At 49.2% G+C, this 21,990-nt stretch overlaps 1 protein-coding gene across 1 annotated transcript in view; it reads left to right on the top strand.

Annotated features, from left to right (window-relative positions):
• Positions 1-377: 377 nt before the first annotated feature.
• Positions 378-21,990, top strand: part of LOC141917291 (AF4/FMR2 family member 1-like) — a 28,127-nt gene continuing 6,514 nt past the window's right edge. The window contains 18 exon segments of the mRNA XM_074810396.1: positions 378-559; positions 1,886-1,985; positions 2,336-2,473; positions 4,078-4,157; positions 4,440-4,478; positions 5,765-6,009; positions 6,561-6,788; positions 7,138-7,163; positions 11,200-11,253; positions 11,255-11,705; positions 12,686-12,810; positions 13,032-13,262; positions 14,096-14,193; positions 18,239-18,272; positions 18,275-18,484; positions 19,501-19,592; positions 20,618-20,681; positions 21,513-21,649. Coding sequence (XP_074666497.1) covers positions 378-559; positions 1,886-1,985; positions 2,336-2,473; positions 4,078-4,157; positions 4,440-4,478; positions 5,765-6,009; positions 6,561-6,788; positions 7,138-7,163; positions 11,200-11,253; positions 11,255-11,705; positions 12,686-12,810; positions 13,032-13,262; positions 14,096-14,193; positions 18,239-18,272; positions 18,275-18,484; positions 19,501-19,592; positions 20,618-20,681; positions 21,513-21,649 — 2,534 coding nt within the window.

Below are 21,990 nucleotides of genomic sequence, written 5' to 3'. Positions count from 1 at the left end.
AGGTATTGAGCCAGCTACTTCAATGCAATGTCAAGGTTTTAATGTGGCTACCAATACTCAGAATGGATCTGAAAGTCAGACTTGAGCTGAGCCTTAGGCCAACGAGGACAGAGGGAACAGCCTGGGAGAAGCAGGATTTAAAAGACGGCAAAGAGTCAGGGAAAACTGTAGGGATAAAAGTGAAGTGCATGGAAGCCAATGATGTGGGATAAAAGGCTTATTTCCTACTGTAGTTGAGGCGGGAGGGGGGAGGCTGAAGTCAGTGTAACTGCATCTGTGTGAAAGTAGCCTGCCTTTGTGAAGAAATCATGCCAAGAATATTCATGGCTGAGATACCTGACATCAGATTTTCCCACTGGCTAAATTTGGGTGCAGAGATGAGTCCTGTTAGACCTACAGTGTTCTTCACCAGTAAAACACCAGTTTACTTCAAGCACGGTCTTGCCGCGATATCTGGAGTTCCTATGTCCACACTTCTCTCTAGCAATTATACTGAAGTAGCAAAACAGATGACTAACAAAGACAAGACACCTAACACAGAAAGCTTTGTATTTTTGAAGTTAGACTTTGGCAGGGGGGAAAATATTTAAGGTAGCTGTAATCAAAATTCATTCAAAATAAGAATTTGTCTCATATGACATGAATACCACAATAATATCTGTAATAAATTCACATTTATGCTTGAGCTCAGGAAAGTAACAAAATACCCTCAAAGCAAAAACCCACAACATTCAAGTGTGGCTCAATTTGCTTCCCTTGATAAACCGTACTGTGAGCTAGCAAAGTATTTAAAAGTACAGATTAAATCTACGTTTTGTTATTCTGACTTCAAAAAGAATGAAAACTTGTATGAAATACTGCACCATGGAAACTGGTTCAAACATTTAAATTCAAACACAAAACTGGCTTTAGCAAAGCAGGGAAAATCACTCTTAACAGTGTGATTGAAGTTTAGCATTTTGCTCTACAGCTCAATTTTTCTTAAAAAAAAAAAACCCAAACCACAGTAATGTTAAACTCTATTCGCAGTGTCTGTGCAGCCTGAACAGGATCCCACAAAGCTGTCAGCGATGGGCAGAGCTACTTGGCACAGCGATGTCCGTACAGCAGCCATGAACTCCGCAGCCCTGATGCAGGTTTAGCACAGTCTGTCTTCATGCCCAAACCCCATCGATGCTGCTAAAACACCCAGTTGTGAGCTTCTTCCTTTTGGCACTGAAGTGACATCTGACACGTCTGACACAACAGACACTTGATAACCAGCTTTTCACTGACTTTTGTTCTCGGGAATTTTAGCGGCATCTTTTAGAAAAGGTTTTTCCTATTAGTTTTACCAGACAGCTTCAGGTTTTCTTATCTGTGCCTTCTGTTTGAGCTAAGCAACACCTGAGCTCATTTTTACTTGACATTTATTATTCTCTTAGTGTCATACTTAATTCCACCACTCTGATAGAGCTCGGTGCTTTCTATAGTGCAAGGAGAACATCAAACAATTTCAAAGTAGGTTTTTTTCCCATAAAATGTCAGTGAGGTCACAGCCCCCAAAACCCACCTTCAGAAGCTTCTGACATTTTTCATAGTTTTCATTTAACTCAAGAAAAGGAAAGAAAACACAAAGCTGCTGGAAATGATGAAGAATACTACACTCTGGTTATATTTTTCTACACTGTTTAAAAGAAGATCTACAATGTAGAGCAATGTGAATATTACCTAAAGATGAAAGCCAGGTTTTTCAACAGTAGAAAGATTAACCATCATCAGGTAAGAGAGAAACTGAAATTTGCATCTGGGAAAAGATGCTCAGAAGACTCAAGACTTAGTATGAGGTTTCAGTGAAACACCTTGAATTTGTCACATAAAAAAATCCATCCTCTTTGGACTGTAGCTACAAGCAGGTGCTCTATGGAGAAGCCAAAGCTTCTGGAGGAGACCGGAGGTTAAGTAAAAACACCATGGAACTGACATACTGCGGCAAACAACCCAAAGTACAACACATCCATCAGCGTCTGCCAGGAAGATCCATTTTTATGAGGCTGAGGGCAATAAAATTTAGATAAACTACACAAATCCCCAAAGATTCGGAACATCCCTGGAAAGAGTTGAAGAGCTGGGTTAAGACTCGAGAAGCAAATGTAGGACGTTCAGGAGAAAAATTAACACTGTAAATTGAACGGAGATCACTAAGAAAGAGACAATTAACTAAGCTGTGTGCCCCACAAGACAAATGGAAAGGTACAAAGGTGCCTTGGGACAGTGAACTGTGCAACAAAATCAGACCTCATCCAACCCTCTGGAGCAACCAGTGCTGACCCCTCCTGCCCAAAGCACACAACAGGCAAATCGAAACACGGAGCAACGAGAAAAGAAAATGTGTAGTGAAACAATCTCCATTTTCCAAGTACTGTGGAATAAACATGACCAAAGTGGCCACGTAACACCTTGGAGAATACTGAAACAGCCCACCCACAACAGGGTAAGAGCCAACGGCTTCTGTATTCTGGGTGTAATAAAAACGAAGTGTTACTGTATGTAAACAGGATTCCATAGGAGACAGAAATATCAAACTACAAGTTCTCATGGCAATCTGGGCTAAAAATAACCATCAATCAGTCTGGAAAGTTCTGGCAGTTACAATTCTTCAGAATTTGAGGAAAAAGAGTGGTGCAAAATCGATAAAGAATGTGGTTTCACATAAAACAGGGACTCCTACTGCCAGTTACTGAAGAGAAGAATGCTTATCACAAGAGGGCTGGCAGAATAAATTTTCACCTGCTGTATTAAGGTAAAGCATTAATTCCAAGAACTTTGAGGACTTCAGGTAAAGCCCTTTGTACAAAAGAAAATTTTTATTCATGTTTGCAAGTGCATATTTTTTTGAGAAATTGAGATAAAAGGCATACATGAACATCACCATGATTACATACTATGAAATATCCGTTGAAATTTATCAAACTTGTATTTGTATTGAGGAAACCACTAAGGCTTGTAGCCCATGTCAAAAATAAAGTCAAACGGAAGGAAAACACCCTTATTGCTGTCATATGAAAAATCACCACTCAGAAATGCCATGGGCAAAATTCTGATTATGTCGATTGAGGGGGTGAAAGGGGCAAGAAAAAAAATCAAGCCATAAAGCTGTAAGACTTTGTTGGCTTTTTTCCTAAATGACTGTTCTCCCTTTCCTGAAATAACATAAAGAGAAGATGCTACTATGCATAATATGACCCTGCATATCAATTCTATTAGTTTATGAAAGTGCTGTATCTGATATAGGATGTTCTGCAGTAAGCCACAGTCAGTGGTGGTGTTAAGTAATGTATAGGGAAGTATTACTTAAGATAGATCTCAAATATTCAGTATCTCCAACTTAAAAAAGTGAAAAAATATGTTAAAATAAAAATATGCCTCTTAAAATGGTTCTGAAGTTCGATTCTGATCCACGGCCAATACTGTGAAAGAGTGGTACAAATCATGAGGAAAACGTCAGCAGGGAACAATTCAACAAAACCTGTGAGCAGTAGGGCTCACACGGCAGAAACCAATGCAGGAATCTCTCCCCAGGATGGAATTTATCTCAGAAAAGTGAACAAACCCCACCATGTGGTTTGGCAGGCTAGGTGGGGTCCATGTCTCAGTTCAGTCAGGCTGGTTAAGCCTGTCCTTAAGGCACAGCTCTGGGCTCCACCCAGCTCAGGGCTGGGACAAGAGCACAACACGCAGCATCACTTCTCTCTAGGCCAAATTCTCGTTTTCTTGAGAACAAACAACAGTGTGTGAGAGGGAAGAGCACAGCGCTGTGCTCCAACAGGCAGGCTGCCCTACACAGCCCAGGGCAACCAACCTGCGGCGCTCACACCAGCACACACCTGGCTCACAAACAAGGTGCGAGCAGCACGTGTCTACACGTGTCAGTGCCAGCAACGGGACCACAAACATCTCACCTGAAATTGCAGTTAGGGCACGTATTTCACGACTCTGACAGCTAGAGTAGTCCACTAAGCAATCTGGGGGGAAAAAATAATCTTATTGCACTGTATCTTTTCCTAATTTTCACTCCACTTCTTGGTTTTAAACCAGCAAATGAACCTGAATTACCCTTTAACGAGTAATATTGCAAGTGCTAAAGACAGACAGAAAAGCCCCACCATAAATACATTGTAATATAGCCTTCCAATGGGTTTAAAATGCGCATTTATATATTTTAATTACATTTATTATGTAAGATGAGAGAATTAACGTTAATTGAAACTTAAATGACCCAGTTAGAGTCACACCAGTTGTTTCTGTCACTGTGCAGACCCCCAAGATGCAGGAGCTGGCACAACAACCCCACCTCAGCACTGCCAGTCCAGTCCCCTTTTGAATCCACGGCTTTATGCCATCTTTTTACTATTTGCAGTTTGAAGCCGGTTTTACCATCTCCAAAATTTTTGTTTCAGTTTACGGATGCAGTTTACGCTGCATTTCTTGGGGCAGCGGTAAACAATGATTAACACAAACTATTTTGTGAACAAAGATTTCTTCTCACCTGATGTAAACATCAGGAAAAAAAGAAACAGTAACGAGAAAAGTGACCGCTCACAGATTAATATTAATGTGTGAATTGACATTAATGTTTTACATTAATCTTATTTTGTTTAGACAGAGTAAACTAATACATTTGAAAGTATATTTTCACAAGTAGTTTTCAACGGAAAACTTGATAAAACCTAAAAAGTATCGCAGGCCTGACTTCAGCAGGTCACAGGCCTGACCAACAGCCCTTCCCATCCTGGGCTAAGGACAGATTGTCATGTTCTATATCGCCAAGACAACTTTCACACCGCCACCTTGTTACTGCCCCAGGTTTTTAACAGAAAGATACACTTATGAACTAAATCTGCCTTTCTATACGAAAAGCAAATGAATCTCCAAGAGTCCAGATAAATCCAAACCCCACATAAGCCAATATATTAGTTGAAATCCTGAACATAAGACAAAATGAATTTGCATGGCATCACCAGTTCCCAGACTGGATAGAACAATTATTGCAGGCCTGTATGAAAGACTGTACTAATGCTCCCTGGGTGTGCAGGCTAAGGAATTATACACCTTCTGAATAATCATACCTGTCCTGCAAGGAGCTTTACGATGCTGAGCTACAGAAGACTCATTGACACAACCGGAGGTTTAACAAACTCCTGCTATGCCACGTGGAATAATCTAGAGACTTAACTCAGGATTAAAGGTAAAGGCCTGATTCTCATTGCCTTCAGAATGCCAACGGAAAGTCTGAGGTCAATTGTACTGTCATTGCACAGAGAGAGATCAGCTGCCTCGTGACCCAAGCAATGCGGAGATTTCCACGGGGGGAGACGCTCTGACTGTGGCTCCTCCTTCCAAGAGATCTTTTGCCTTTATGTTTGTATTACAAAACACACAGCTGCCTTGGGAATATCTTGCACAGGATATTATTAAAGCCACACATATATATAAAATTTGCTTGTCCCAAGAAGCGAATGGACAATTAGCTGGCACTTTAGCTGATTAAAAATAACGCTGATAACAAACAGACATAACAGAGCTTTGGAAATGATTCCCCACCTCTGGGTGTGAGTTTATCTGAAGTTGTGACTCTCTCAGGGCCTGACCAGACGTTGCTTTGCCTTAGTCCCGTTTAAGGGCTGGACAGGCTGTTTGGATTTGTGCATCATTTTTATACTTCTCTTGGACACGAGGTTCCCAATTTTACTGAGATTTTTAAAACGAGTATCACACCCCCCAGTTCCCGGGTGGCACTGCTGCAAGAGCAGGGACCAAGCGGCCGCCCCCAGCCCCGCCGGCCCCGCGCGGTCCCTCCAGCGGCGCCGCACCGAGGCCCCACGGCGGCCCCGCGCAGCGCCGAGCGCTTCAGCGCGGACACCGAGCCGCGGCGAGCGGAGCGCGCAGCCGGCAGCGGCCTCTGCGGGAACGGACCCGCGGCCCGACCGAGCGCGGCGGAGGAGGCGCGTCCCCAGCGCGCAGCCGCGGGCGGGCGCTGCCCGGAGCGGCCCCGAGGGCGGGCGCGGGCCCCGCTCACACGGGCCCCCTCGGCGCGGAGCCCGGCGCCGGCTCCGGGGGAAGCGGCGGGGCCGCGCGAGCCCCGCGAGCTGCCGCCGCCCGGGGTCGGCCCCGCGCGTCGCTCCGCGCCCCCCCGCGCCCGCGCACGGACCAGCCGCCCCCCCCCCGACGGACGCGAGCGCAGCCTGACCGTGGGGCGGGAGGCGCCGAAGGAGCCCCGGAGCGGTCCGGGCTGTCCCTGTCTGCCGCCAGCTCGGGCGGGGCCGGCCGCTACTCCCCCGCCTCGGGGCCGCGGCGCCGGGGCACGCCGGGACGGGCTGCGTGGGCGGGGCCAGCTCCCCCCGCGCAGGCGCCCGCCCCCCCCCGCCCCGCGGCCGGCAGCTGCCCCGCCCCACCCCTCGCCGCCCCGCCCCGCGCCCCCCCCCCGCGCCGGCCGCCCCTCCCGCGGGCGTGTGTGTCCGGTGTCGGGGGGCGGGAGCACGCGCGGTCCGGGTGTGTGTGCGCGGGTGTGACTGTGTCAGGGGGTCGCTGGGTGTCCGCGCGGGACTGTGCCTGCGCGGGGGGGGCTGTGGGAGCGCGGACGGGGGCTGCGGCAGGTGAGAAGGTGCGTGTGCGACGGCGCGAGTGGGGCGCGGGGCCGTGTGGGGTCTGTGGGGGTGTCGGCGTCGGGGTTCAGGTGTTGCCGCGCCCACGGGGGTCGCGCCCCTGTGCCTGCGTGTGCGCGCGTGTCTCAGTGTGCGCCTGCGCGGGTGCGTGCGCACGCGCTGTCACTGCGCGGGGCTCTGCGCCCGCCCGGCCCCGGTGCCCGTGTGCCCCCGCCCCTGCGCGCCTGTGCCGCTGCGCCTGCGGCGGGGGGTGGCGGCTGCGTCTCCCGGGGCCGGTCGCGCGTGGCCGTGGCCGTGTCTCGGCTCCGGGCGGGGCCGGGACTCCGCGGGCGGGGGCGCGTCCGCGCACGGTCCCCGCGCCGCTGCCGCCGGGCGCTCTCCAGGGTGCTGAAGCGGCGCTGCCCGCTCTGCCCGTCCCTGCCCGCTCTGCCCGCCGCTGCCCGCCGCCCTCCCGCCCCGGCGGCCCCGCGGAGCACCGAGCGCCCTCCCCGAGCCCCGCCGCGCTCCCCGAGCCCCTCGGCCCGGCCGCTCCCTGTCCCACTCACGGGGCCCGTCGGCGCGGGGCTGCGCCGGAGCTGCGGGCAGCATCTCCCCGGGATGGGACCGAGCACCAGCCCCGGGCACGGCCGCTCACACCCTGCGCCGGAATGTGCCCGCGGCTGCTGCGCGGGGTGGAGGGCTTGGACAAAAGCCCCTGGACGGGCAGATTTTCCACAGTTTCTGGTCAGTCCCTGCAAGAGTGTTGCCCCGGGGTGCCAGGGGGGCACCAAGAGCCTGGGGGGCACCGATCTCCCCATCAGCCTGGAGGCCCTGCACACCACCAGCAGAGATGGCCGGTCAGCAGGAAGGGGGGTGCTGGGCAGGTGTTTTGTTTCTTAACGGCACCTCTTTGAGCACAGCCTGCCCAGCGTGGCCTGGCTGAGGTTCTTCAAACCCTGGGTGTGCTGAGCATGGGCAGCGTCAGAGTGGCCCAGCACCACCCACCCCTGCTGTCTGCTTGGCCCCCGGTGTGCAGAGTATGTTCAGGTTTCTACTGCCATGGCTGGGCAGATCCCTGAGCCACAGTCTAGTTGTGGTGGGCACGTGAGAAGGGGACAGGGCTGGGAGGTGGGGGGGTGTAATTCTGGGCTGCTCTTTAACTGCAGAAGAGTCCGCCTAGATGGCTGTCGAATCGGGGAAGCTCCGTTAGATGCATTCACTGGCATGTGATGCTTTTTCTGGAGCTTCCTTTAAAACACACAAGTTGTTCTGTATTTGGGCACTGTCATCCCCACACCTGCAGTCACACAAAACCCACCACGAACATTTGGGGTGACCTGCCAGTCTGCCGAGAGGCTTGGCAGAAAGAGCTGTTCCTGCCCCCGTGGTGATGTCCCAAGCGATGTCAGCACGAAGCACAGGGACCAAGTCGGAAGGTCAGGGAAAGCTCACTCTGATGCTGATGGCCCCTGTGGAGCTGGAGGAGGTGCCACTCTCCGGGGTCTCCAGCTGGGACCACAGGTCCCTGGCAGCAGCCCTCAGCGTTGGCTGCACTTGGGAACCAGCAGCGCCCCCGGGTCTCTGCCTTTGCAGAGGAGATGCCGCGGCCTCCACGGTTGGGTGTCTGTGAGCCATCGGCAGGGCTGGGGATCCCATCCTGGAGCCAAAGGCTTGCTGCAGCATCCTCTGCTGGCCTGGGGCATCTTGGGTCAGCCCTTCCCTCCAGGCACCTCCCTGCAGCCCAGAGGTTGTCCCCAACGCTCACTCGGAGTTCAGGGGGACGAGTCACACAATGTGCATGCAGGGAGCAGGGGAGGGAAGAGGCATGAAGGGCCCACGCCAGGTCAGACAGCCCAGGCGAGGGGCTTCACCTCCACTTTGGCTCTCCCTTTCCAAGGCAGGCTCTGCCCTTCCACTCCCACGCACGCACATGAAGATGCCCCCCCTGAGATCCGGTACCTGTCCAGGTCTCAGGCCCTGCCCCACGTTTCCCCAGAGCTGCCTCGGGCAGACACCAGCCCACGGGGCTCCCAGAGCTGTCTGGGGGGGCAGAGGTCCCAGGAAGGACCAAGGGGGAGAAAGCCAGCCTGCCCCCAGCTCTGCTCTGTCTGGGAAAGCTGAGCCCAGCCCAGCCCATCCCCAGCTCTGTGGGGAGAGCAGCTGGGCAAGGGGCAGGGGGATGGGGCTGCCTCCAAACCCAGCTCAGCTCCCCTCAGGGGTTGACCCCGCTGCGTTCTGGCTGATAGAAGTGACCGAGGAGCTCCCAGTCCAGCTCTACTGTAGGCTGGGGAGGAATGACAAAGACCTGCTGTATTAAGCCTAAGAACACCTGCTGTGTTAAGAAAAAGGGTAAAACGGGTGGTCGGGGGCATCCAAAGCTCTCGTGCATGGAGCAACTGCTACTTCTTGCCACGTTTCTTGTTGGTTTCGATCAGGAGCAGCCCCTGCTTCTTGATGTCTTCCCGGGTGAGGACAAGGCCATGGTCTTCATCATCAAAAGCAGGGGGGTCTGGAGGAGAGAGCAGAGAGGAGCGGGCTGGGGAGGGTCTGCGGGGCCACCTCCGCTGTGCCCGTGTCCCCGGGGAGAGCTGACCCCTTTTGGAGAGCTGGTGGCATCCCAGAGAGCCCCGTGCCCGGCCCTCGGGCACAGGCACTGCTGACGGGCTCTTCCAGCCCAGCATCCCCGGGTGACCTGCAGGACCTGGGGATGCCACTGCTGGGGTCCATCCCCAACACTGCTGGGGCTTCCCATGAAGGTCTGGAGCTGCGGGGCGGTGGGTTCACCTCCGCTTTGGTATAAAAGGGCGGTGAGCTGCCAAAAGCTCCTTGTCTGCTCCAAGAGCATCCAATCAGAGGAGGCCACAGGCAGAGCCAAGCATTGGTTCTTCTTCACACCCAACAAAGGGGATTTTGAAGACGAGGGCCCCCTCCTTGCCCCACAGCATCTCTCCTTGTTTCTGCTGGGGCTTAGTGCTTACCACCCCACCGGTTGCCGTCGTTCTCCCACATCCCCACCTAAAGCCACCCCCCATGCTCAAAGCCTTGGAGACGGCCAAACTGTTCATCCATGGTGCTCAAGGAACAAGTTAGTGCACGTGGCCCATTTGTTTATTGTCAGTTTGTAACATGCAAAAGCACAGACTTTAAAACCTATAGGCAATAATTTTTTTTTTATTTTATTTTTTATTTTTTAAAAAAGAAGTCTCTTACTCTCCTATGTGTTTGGAAAACCTGATGAAAACCTGTACTATGGTGTAGATTACAAACAAGATAGCCGATGGTCTAGAAGGGCTGGAAAAGGATCAGACTATGCCACTGTCTGATAGATACCTACATTATAAACCAAGGTTTACTAAGTCTTTTGGCCATGTTTCTATAGTGTTTGACCAAACAAAAATGCCCTTCAGTGCTTCAATGGCTACTAAGTTAAAATTCTAATGAAAATAAAGCAGATCTGTGTCATCTGAAAAGTCGAATGGAATTTGTGGTTTAATTTTACTTACAAACCCATGCTAAAACCAAACTACTTTTTAAACCAGGTTGCTAGATTGACTCTCTCAAAGACAGCAGAAGATGTGTATGTCTTGTTTATGCTCATGTTCTGTAGCAAGTTGAGTCTGGATAGAGAAGAAATCGCAGCAGAAGGAATTAATTGGTCTTGGAAAACCTTGCATGGGCTAGGTTTTCTCTTTTAGGGGAAGAGTTGTGTCTCTTCTCAGAAGTGAGAGTTGTGACTGGGGATGAACGTTGAGGGTGGGAGCAAAACTGTGCTCGGATGGTGCCCAAATAATGAGCTACACATTTGAGTGATGCTGACATATATGTGATCTTTTCAGAACAGACCCCAGAGAGTCATGCCCTGGATTTGCAGCTTCTGTTGTCTGTTTTAGGATTAGTTGGGTTTGCTTCTCTCGTAGCTTGTCAGACTACTGCTAGATTAGGCAGGGCTTGTAGCAACCACATTATGTTATCTGACCGTTGACTCCAGAGGCCTTCAGACCTTGGCCATGCCTCATGCCTTGCTTGACCCAGAGGGAAGTGAGTGCTAGGTTGTGTAGGCGGGGCTTGATGTGTCAGTCATACAATTTCTTTTGCTTAAACCACAGGAGCCTGATGGGCCACCTGTCACACTTCAGTGAGATGTGATAGCTGGCACAGCTCCTTGTCCAGTTCGAAAGCAGTGCTGTGTGCAGGTAATTTTCCAAAAGCATGGTGAGGACAGCACCTCATCTGTTTTTACAATTGCTGCTTTTTTTATATGTTGTCTGATAGTGGAACGATGTTGATTAGTGGCAAACCAAGATGAAGCTTCCATGTAGACTGGTCTCTTACTGAGTGACAGCTAGGGCTCGCAGGGATCCAGGAGTGCTGTGCAACACATTTGATTGATCCCGTGTTTCTGAACTAAGTGTTGATGTGCACACACTAGCACAGCCCCGCTGTCTCATGGTCTTTCACTTTCAAGATCTTTTAACAGTAAGTGGAAAATTTACTGGGCTCTGGTTAGCTGTGCTAGGATGGATACAGCCCATAAAGGCATCAGTCTTGCATCCTTCCTTTCTCTTTTTGTCTGCAGCCTGACCCACCACCTTCTAATAAGTGGCAGCTCAGCAACTGGCTCACCAAGGTGAAACCCACCAGCAGCGCCAACAGAGATTCTCAGCAAAATCGCCCCTGGGGATGGATGTGAGGAGGGCAAGGAGCAGGGGCAGGGCCTCAGCAGCAACTCCTCCCAGCAGTGCACTGAGCCGAGGGAGCCTCAGCACGAGAGCTCGGACCAAGCAGCCGTGGCTCCTCAGGACGTTCATCTCCTGATCAAAGACAACTGCCAGAAGTCTCCTGTCCAGGAGCCCTCACCCAGGCAAACTGCGGGTGTTCCCCCAGTGCATGAGGGGCCCAAGGGAGGCCTGAAGGTGGAGAGTGACCCTGGACCCCTTGAGGGCAGAGACCAGTCTGCCAGGGACAAGACAAAAGTCAAATCCAAAGGGAAGCCTGGTGCGAGGAAGCGGGACCTGGAGAGGAAAACCACAGACACTCCTGACAAGTCCCTTCGAAAGAGGAAGGTGAGAGGTGGAGGTGGAGGTGGGTTTGTACAAGGACCAAGGTGGTGGTTGAAAAACACCCGTGTAGAGTTCATTTCTGCTTCACAGCTTGGGAGTGGATCTATTACGCTCCTTCTCTAAAGGTGTTATCAGACTTCTAAAGAGAATGCCTATCACACCTGTCCACAGGTGTTTCCTGTTGATCACAAATCCCCTGCTAAGCAAATGAAAAGCCCTGCAAGCTAACAAATGCTTTGGTGTTTTAACACATTTTTTGATGTGTTTTCTTGGAGTACTAGTTTTCTCAGACAACAAAACCCCTCTTATGTTGGAGGAGCTTTTGGCAGCAGGCTGTGTCAGCATGTGGCTGGCCAGCTCCCTGGTAGCATCTGTGGGTTTCTCTGGCTTTCAACCCAAGCAGAGCTTTGGAGGGCTGCGGTGCCCCTTCCCCCTGCAACCCCTTTCAAAGCAGCACAGTATCTGCAGCACCTCCCAGACTCTGCAGCCATCTGCGCTACCCATCTAATGTCTGTTGTGGGAGAGCATCTTGCCTGCAGTTTGTGGGGGTGTCCAGAGGGAGAACCCACCCAGTCCACCCCCATCTGTGGTTTTCAGTTCTGTCCACGTGGGCACCTTCTGCTGCCTTTCGCCGTGCAACCTCAGTCTGAGCAGTGTAGTCTTTTCCTGGGTGAAGTCATTTCTTTCCATGAAACATTCATGATTGGTTGCTTACACAAAGATAAATGAATTCTGCAGGTGCCAACTGTGTTACTACTAGGGGTGAGAGCAGCAGCCCCCTTTTACTTTTCCATCAATGCAGACTGTGAACTGAGCCAGGGTCACTGATAGTGGATCTGCTTTGGATCTCAGCGCTTGGATAACTACGCAGCAAACATCTCTGGTTGTCCCTGGAGCTGCTGTGGTGCCAGCTGCAATGTTAATGTGTCCAGCGAGGGGCTTCGCAGAGAGCCCTCTGCAGAGTCCTTCAGCTGTAAGAGTTGCTTTCCCCTGAATGACAAGACAGTCCTTTAGCTGAGGTGGCCGCTGCTGACTGGTGGTTTTTGGGAAGCTCCCTCCCAAAGGGGGCTGTGAATGTCCCTCCAGCCAGTGGTTCAGGTGCACAGAGAGTTGGCTGCAGCCCTATGGTGAGTGGGTGTTCCCTGGGGGTATGCCAGGGCCTGCACACCTTTTTGGTTCTCCTCACAGAGCAGGTGGCTTAGCAGGTGGGGGTGAATACCCTTGGTTCCCACATGGGTTTTGTTTAGTCTTGTAATTTTCTAAACTTCCTGTAACTGTGGGGGAGAATTGAGAAGAGCAGGGAACTGGTGAATAATCTTGAGAGACCCTGGCAGTTCCCCTCTTGTAGAGCAGCGGGAGAAAGGTAGAGAAGGCAGTAAATCTGTCGCTGTCGTGGTGCATCAGTGTCCTTGGAGGCTCGGGCTTCATGGTGGCCAGCGAGGCCAGGTCCAGCTGTCAGACATCTTCTGCGGCAATGAAGAAACAGTTCCAGGCCATGATCGAGGTGCTGGAGCCTTGCCCTGAGCACACTGCCAGAGGGAGACGCTGTGCCCGGCACAACCCACTGAGCTCCATCACGGTGACGTAAACCTGGGTGTGCTCTCGGGAGGGAGACAGCAAGGCCTGGAATGCTCCTGGCCACCACCGGGCACACTGGGGGTGATGCTGACTGATCAGTGCAGTTTCTTTCACATTTGCTTGGCTTGTAGCAAATTATTTTGAAGTTTTTAATTCAGGTGAGGTGATGATTTGCACGCTTTGTGTTTTAAGATCTACGGAGTGCAATTAAAAAGTATTATTTATTAGCTCTCTGCCTTAATGATTCTTGTTCTTCTAGAAGATAATGGCAGTGATTTTAACAGACTGTTTAAAATTTCACCTATATCAGATTCTTGTTAATAAAACCAAAAACCCCAGCACATCTGGGCAAGCTGAGTGATCTAACTCTCCTGTGAAGGCAGTTTTTTCCTTCCCTCTGACAAGGTGTATCACAAAACACAATTGCTTGCAGTTCATGACTTTCCCAGGAGGAATCTGAATACCTGTCTGTATGATTCAGACTGAGTGAGGAGAAAAAAGTTCATCCAGAAAGATGAAATGCTTATTTTCAGCAATGGAAGTGCCTTAATTTTGATTACTATTAGCAACAAGAGGTTTAGCAGTTGCATCCCCGTCACTACAAAATAATTAATCTATCTAAGCAAAAGTAGATAAAATGTCATTTTAGGATACTTGTCAGTGAGCCTGAAATCCATATGTGCTGTGCTCTGTGTTCCCCCTTTGTCAATTCATATATCATATCTTTTCTTTTTTTTAATCAGAATCGATCAAGCTTCTTGGTCTGTACTTTACATGAGCTTTTAAAACCTGAGTCATTTTTTTTCTTTTTTTTTTTTTTTCCCTTCTTGTTAGAGGGCAGTGGAGAAGAAGATTTATGGGAAGAAAAAGAAATCAGAAAAAGAAACAAAATCATCTCAGTCTTCAACTGACAAAGACTCCAGTAAATTGAAGTGAGTATATGGTGGTGGGATGGCAGAAAGATGCATAAAACTGAGTCTTACTTAAAAAGGTTAAGGCAAGGAACTGTACCTCCTGTCCTTATACTCATGAGTTTGCTGGTAACCTAATGTGCCTTCTGAAACTTCATCTGCTGCAGATTTGTCTTTACATCCTGGAACCAACCACGTGGCTGTGGAAATGTAATTGATTTGCCATTTTCTTTGTGGCCAATGTGAAGTGATACTTGGGTGTCCCCTGTCTTCCTCTCTCTCCTTACTGCTGAGGATTATGGTTCTAATCATCCAAGCACAAGCTGATGTTTCAGTGGCTGGTCATCCTCCCATACTTGGTTTACACTGCTGCAAAAGCCTTGAATGTGTGGTGGTGCAATCCTTACCCCCCCCCCCGCCCCTCTTTGTTGGGCTGCTTGGTGCTAGGTGCGATTCCACCCACATCCCCCGAGCTATACACCAGTCTGTGGAGATAAGGACTGACAATGTTAACGAGCCTGGCTCCTGCCCCTCCCGATTGCTCGGAAATGGTTAAAATGGCCCATCAACTCCTCAGGGCCTGGCACACCTGTGCCTGGGATGTGGTCAAATGGGAACAATAACAGAGTCACACATTAATCAAATTCTTTTGTAACTGCTGGAAGGCACCAGAAGGCATTTGACAAAAGTCAATTATCTTGGACCCTATAAATGGCGACCACCAGGGAGACCCTTTGAGCTCTCCTGGATCGCAGTGGGCCTGTGACCAGCATCTCCCCTGAGCTGGGACGCCTCTCAGGTACCAAACCCTTAAGGTGTCGTCTGCTCCAGACGGAAGGCCAGGGCGAAGTCCCCCGCTTGAGTCTCAATTATCGCCCGTTGAGGAATGCCAAGGCATTGTGAGTATTTGCTCTAAACTCAAGAGGGAAATTTTCTTTGAGCTAGCTTCTCTTTACTCTGTGTGTGTGTGTGTGTGTGTGTGTGTGGGTACGTACCCTTGTTTCTGTGTGTGTATGTCTGTTCTGTGTTCATTCCACTGAATCCAAACACCTTTGTTTCTGTATGTTTGTCCATTTTGTTATGTGCATGCATGTGTATATATAGGTACCGTTAAGTAAGTTAGTGTGAATCTTGTCATTTTAGAATCTGAATAAGTCGCTTTTCTTTCTTTTAGTATTTCTGAATTATTTTATAATAACAAATTGCTGTTAGTTATTAATAAACCTAGATTTCTTACTAAATATTGCCGTGTCAATACTTTCATCCGCGACAGAATGTTGTGGCATTTGTCCTGATTTCTAGCAGCTGAGATGGGAATGAAGACTTCACCATTTGAAACACCAACTTGTCCATCCTGCAGCTCGTGTTGCTGCATGCTCTGATGTGTGTATTACACATAGCTCAAAAAATATCTCTATGCGGCAAGAAATTTAATTGCCAGTTGTGCCCATCCTACTTTTCCCTCCAAGCTGGTAGGCAAGGATTTGCACTGCTCTTTCGGACCAGATGCAGGAAACAAATCTGTGCAAAACAATATGTTGTTTGTGTTGCAAACAGTGTGGTAGAGTGCCTGCCTGTGGGGATGCAGGAGTCGTTTCCCCTTCTCCAAACTGCAGTGGTGGTGACCTGCCAGCAGATGGTTGCCCGCAGTGATCTGGGAGGTGGCAGCGGCTCTGTGGGGAGTATCACAGGCTTGTTCTGCACGGTGGTTTAGGGGCTTCAGGGGATGGCAAGAGAAATTGCCCTCTGGCTGAAGATGTCCCTGCTCATTGCAGGGGGGGTTGGACTAGATGACTTTTAAAGGTCCCTTTCAACCCCAATTGTTCTATGATGCTAGGTGAGTAAGACTTGAGAGTTCAAGTATCAATTATTTCTGCTCTCCGTAGAAATAGAACCAGCCTTGCAATGCTTTTTAAAAGACAGTTGGACTAGATGATCTTTAAAGGTCCTTTCCAACCTAAACCATTCTATGAGTCGGTGAACTTCTTTTTCTTTGCCCATGTCTTCCTCATTCTGGGTTCTGCTGTCATCTTTATTTGGGCGAAGTTTGTACTCTCTCTGCATGGGAAGAGGGAGAAAGCTTTATCTGATTCATGACACTTCACATGCATTTAAAGATCTTAGTCTTTGTCAAGTGAGAAGATGATGTGAACACCCTTTGCGCAAGAAGAAACTGAGGTGCAGACAAGTTGCTTGCTCAGACACCCACTGCAAACAGGTGAAAGAGCTGAAAGTGTGGCCCAGGAGTCATGACTCTTGTTCCTGTGACTGAGCAGTCATGTCCACAGCAGAGAGAGTTCTGGCAGCTTCTTGGGAAAGGACAGTTTTGACTGGATGATCATTGCCATTTTCTTAATTGGACTGATCATGATGAAAGCAGAAAGTCAGGTGTTAATGCTGATACTCTGCTCCCTCAGCTGCTTTTGCTGTCACCGGTTATGGGCTTTGAATAGCTCTTGCCTAACAGACACACAACCAGCGTGCCGTTTGAATTGTGACTCTCTCTGAAATTTCAGGTGGCCTTTATGGCCAGGGGTTTCTCATTTCTTCCAGCATAGCATTTGCAGTCCTTCTGGTAGATCTGCTGAAACTTGCCCCGTCATTTGCAGAAGAGTGTACTGCCAGCATTTTGGCCAGGTCTTTGCTAGAGTGAATGCTTCCAAGAGCACGTCTTCACATGGACAGTGTTCTCAAGAGGGGTGCCTCGTGCCCCAGTCATGGTCTACTGCATTCAATTCTTGCTTGACTTGGACTGGTATGCAGTGTTGAGGTTTGTGTCCTGATGATATGAGTAAACTGCTTTTCTGTGGAGAAAATACTGACGTACTCTTAAAGCACTGAGACAGTGGGGCTAACCGTTCGTTGGGTGAAGGGCTATTTCAGCTGTGGCAATAATGGAAGGGCTTTAATTCTGGGGTTCATTCCTCCCTTCTTCTCAGTGAAAAGGAGCACCCCCTCCAGCCATGTTCTGGCTTGCGGAGTGGGAAGGATAGGATGCATTTCTGGGGAGAGAGGGCTCTGGCTCTGGTCGGGGGATGCTGCTGTGCTCTGTGCACTCCGCTCTGGAGCGTCAGCTGTACCAGGGTAGTGAAGCTGGGGAGCATGTGTGCAGTGAGTAGGGACTGTAGCAGGGGAAAGGCGGGTTGTGGAAGAGGGGAGAGGACTGTCCCATGCACAGCAGGATGAAGCAAGATGTGCAGTGTCTCGCTTCAGTCTTCTCATGGAGTGTAACTTAATTTCCTCCTCTTCTGATGTGGCAGCCCATGAGCTGGGGTTCACTGCTCAGCGTTTTCTTGGAAACTTTGAGAAGCTGGATAAAATGATGTAACTGAGCAGTAGTGAAAGAAAGATTAGAGCTATGTAGTGCTGCTTAGAGCTGCCGGAGTTCCCTGGTAATCCTAACTTCAGATGGTCAGAAATCTGATCTGCCACTGTATTATTACGTGGGATAGTCTCTGCCATTTAGAAGCACAGCATTTTAAGTCTCTCTCACCTGAATCCTCTCAACTTTTGTAAGTGTTGGCTAGCTGAGCTGGCAGGTCTTAAAGGAACAACTCAGTTTAATTCTGTCAAGACATGTGCAGGATTAAGCATCAGGGTGAGTATCTCTGACCATAGAAGACACCTTCTACCATCACGGAGAGAGAGAGGCAGTGCTGCGGTTCATTTAGTTTGTTGGGTGATTTGTCCCAGGGGTTTTATTCGCTGTAATTACCTCTCTCCCTCTTTCAGTGAGAAGGGGCTGTGTTGGAGGGATGCCTTTTTTGCAATGTCTTGATATTCTAGTTGCAAGTCTTTACTCCAAGGACAAGTCCTGAGGCTTATTCTACTGGAAAAGCAGCTGGCTTGTATATTGTTGGCAGCTGAAGATGTGGTGTCTAACGCACAGCCAAGTCCCTGAAGTTTCACTTTGCTTTTGCTGGACTCTTTCTGTTACCAAGTCATTTCACACTCCCAGAGAAATTGAAACAGAATTGGTACCTGATGTAACTCAGTTGTTAAAAATTCCCTACATTATATATACACCATATTCACCCTAATTGATGAATTTTCTTCCCATCTCCAGAGCATCCAAGGCTTCACTTGAAACCCAGAGAAAGGTGTCCTGCTACCCCTGCCACTGCCACGCGTGTCTCCTGCACCTCCTGCACCAAAGTCAACCAAGACAGCCAGAAAGAGACCCAGAAGTGAGAGCGATGAGCTGCTGGCCATGGATAACACTGCCAGGAACAAGAGCAACCACACGGATCCTTTGTTGTCCAAGCACAGGAAAGAGGAGAGAAATCATGCTGACCTGTCAGAGGGCATCAAAGTAGGTGTCCGTTATAACTGGCGGGGTGTTTCCTGCGGCACGTGGGTGCTGTGTGATTCTCTTTAGGAACGTGTTCTGAGCATATTAACAAGGACGGACGATAAACCAGCCACCAGAGAAAGCTCTCTGAAGCATTTTTGCCCCTTTAATGGCTCTCTGTGACTGTCTGTTGCTAGCCCGAAAGCCTCCATTGTAGCTTCTCTGCTGACTTTCCGTCACCTGTTTTCATTTCGCCAGTGAAATGTAGTGAGAAGGCATGACCAGTAAAACCCAAGAGAATCGTGTTTATGGTAGTAAAGCTTTCTGACTGTAGGCAACTGCAAGTACAGTTTTGATGTCAAAATAAGTGTGTTTACACAAAGAGTCAATTGCTTATAAATAAGAAACAAGCAACCTGTGGTTTTGACTGCAACCTGGTTAGGAGGTTTTATAGCTTGCTTACAAAATTGTTAATGATCCTTACAGATGGATCTTTGCATTTTTGGGTTATAAAATTCAATTCAAATCTTATGGGTGGCAGGGTGTGCGTGCTCTAGGATGATGTCATGTGTGTGTGTTAAGCCAGACTCTGCACGCTGCATTAGCAGGCTTCAAACTGCTTGATCTTTCCTGACAGTGTAGTTAGCAATGGAGACTGAGCAACTTCTGTGTGGTTAAGCTGGAAATAAGTGTGAATGGGTATTAGCCGTTCCTGCCTTGGCTAGTGGCCATGAAAAGTGTGCTGCTTGCAGCCTTGCTGCTATCTTAGCCATTGTGCAAGGAAAGCTGCTACTTAATTTCTTGGAAAAGTTTGAATGGTATTAAGCCTTACTAGCAGCCAGGTAAGAAGCCAAGTTTCCATTTCCATTATTGGAGGGGGTGCTGGGGAAGAAGCTGAAAAGAGGGGGAGAACCTGGAGAATAGACTATGCCTGGGACAAATAAACATTTTCTCTTGAAATGTAGGAAAGCCAGGCTTTGGAATTGGTTTAGACGTATGTCTCTAACCAGCTTTATCTCCACTCTGTGGCTCTTCAGGGATCTGCAGGGGATGTCACAAATCCTTTCCGAGTGACGCCTTTGCCAGATGGTACCTCCAAGCCGAGGAGACCTCAACTCAAGTTTGAAAAGTAAGTTTATGTTTTACAACCCTCATCTCTATTTTCTGAAGATGCCAGGCAAGGCTGGTCCTACAGCCACCCTGGATCCTGCCTCATAATGAGCACTTCTTTTAGGAGGAAAGAGAGAGGGAGAGATGTCTGAGACCTGCCCTGCACTGCCTTCTCATGTCTGGGACTTACCCCCGCCCCCTCAAACACAAAGCAAAGGTCTCATTACAACAGTTCTTGGTGTGAGGGAAGCTACTCTAGAAATTAGGTACTTTTTAAATTGGAGAGGAGGTGTCTCTTGTGCCTGCCTACAGGTGATGGGTTTTGATTTGTCTGGTTCTTGACAAGTAGCAAACTCCTCTGTCACAAGGTAACTGTCACAGGCAACTGACTGTTTCGGGGAGGGCGTGACTCTTTACTGGCTCGTTTTGTTAGTGCACAGGTGGCTGTGTGCTGTTTGCACGGTGAACAGATTATCCCAGTGCACACAAATGCACGTGGTCGAACTTTGTCATTGTTTGGGTGTTGATTGAGACCAAGACCTGTAGAAGCCTTGGTGCCCACATCTCTTGTAAGCAGATAACTTGAATGCAAGCTCTTTTAGTCCGAGATGAGTGCCTGGTACTGCAAAGCTTACCGTATGTTCCGAGCAAAATGTGTTTGTGGTACTGCACTTGAGGAATGGTGGGAGGTCACATAACTACCATCTTTCTATGGGAGCAAAGAAGTAAACCTGGCCTCACAGTAGCCTAACCTCTAATGGCTTTTTATTTTGAAATGTAAGTTGCCAATATTATTCTAACATACATTTTTTAGGAAATCAATTCATTTCATCTGTGCATGCAGCTGCTGTGTATTTCTGTACATGCAGACCACATTCACTTAGTGACTATCATAACTGTAAGGTGTGTTTGATAAGGCTGTAATGGGCTTACCGAAACAGGATGTTTGGACTCCTGGCATCCTCTAGATAGGAAGGTAAAATTGATAATTCTCCTGCCCTTTTTTTCTGTTTTCTGGTTTTGCTCTCTCTGTCCCCAATTCAGCCAGCACCCAGTGGAGTACTACATTGAAGAGGTCGGGAGGCTGAAGCACAAAGCTGATGCAATGGTAAGTCTCAGCCCTGTGCTAGAAATGCTCACCAGCTCTCGCATTCAGAGCTGATCCCTGCCTGCATGGGATAAGATTCACTGGCTGACAGTACTTCTGTACTTAGAGTATGTCCAAGTCACCTGTGGGGAGGCTGTCTTTATTTGCCTAATGTTCAGACATTTCCCTTGGCTATAAACACATCTAGAGGATGTGCCTAGAGAACAGGATTCCTTCTGGCGCTGTCTGAGGTCAGCAGGCCTGTTGGCTTTGCAGAGCTACCACGAAGTCCTTGGAAAAGAGGTGGGGCGTTAGTTATAAGACAGTTTACTCTGAACCATCAGGATCCTCACGGTAATTGTGTTGCTGGTGAAGAAGACTTGGAAGTGCCCGTTGCAGATGTCACTGGCTTTCTCCACTGTGGGCAGTTTAACAGCGTGCGTGAAGGAACATCTTTTGTTGCTAATGATGGTTCACTCAGATAATGTACATTTGCCACTTGCCATTTACCTGTGAAAATGAAATGAGTGAATACTGCAGTGGGCAAGCCCCATCTGCCTCTCATGAGGCAGGCCTCCAAGACCAGAGGATAATATCCAAAACATGTGAAGGTAATAAATTACTCAAGGAAGACATTGAGGAAGAGATATAAATAGCCAGAGCACACGAAGCTGATGACTGGAACCACATTAGGGGCTCTGCTGAGAAGCCTTTAATTATCACCCAGAGGCCTGACTTGCATCCTTTTCTTTCTTCAAATCCTGCCTAACTAGGCAGAAAAAAGGAATTCAGGTACACTTGAGAGAAGTAGCTTTTGTCTTAGTCTAAACGGGACAATTTTCTTCCCAATAGACCGACAAGACTGGAAGGGCCTTCCAGTACCTAGATGCTGCCCTTTCCTTCATTGAATTTGGGATTGCCTTGGAATCGGATGCAACAGAACCAAAATCAGCTTCCAGCGTATTCAGCGGCACCATAGATCTCCTCAAGTAAGCAGTTTTCACAGCGTGGTGGTCAGGCAGCGTGTTTGGAGTGGGAGGGGGAGTTGCATTGCTTGTTTGCAGCTGTGGCAGCTCTGGATTCCCCCCACGGAGCAGCGCCCGGGTTGCTGCACAAGCATGAGACAGCCCATGGCCAGGCACCAGAGACAAATCCTTTGGCATGTTCCAGCACTGCTGATCAGAAGGAGGCCCCGTGTCCTACTTGGCATTTGAGCCGCACAGCTGAGGTTACGACAGTCAAGGATATGAAGGAGTTTTTAGTTTATCCAGTTCTGAAGTTGCTTTTGCATGTGAGCTCAGTAGTATTTCAGTCAGAAAAAGCACAACAA

Source organism: Strix aluco, chromosome 36 (genome assembly GCF_031877795.1).
Source record: "Strix aluco isolate bStrAlu1 chromosome 36, bStrAlu1.hap1, whole genome shotgun sequence".
Classification (NCBI taxonomy): Eukaryota; Metazoa; Chordata; class Aves; order Strigiformes; family Strigidae; genus Strix; species Strix aluco.
This window is presented reverse-complemented; position numbering and strand designations above follow the sequence as displayed.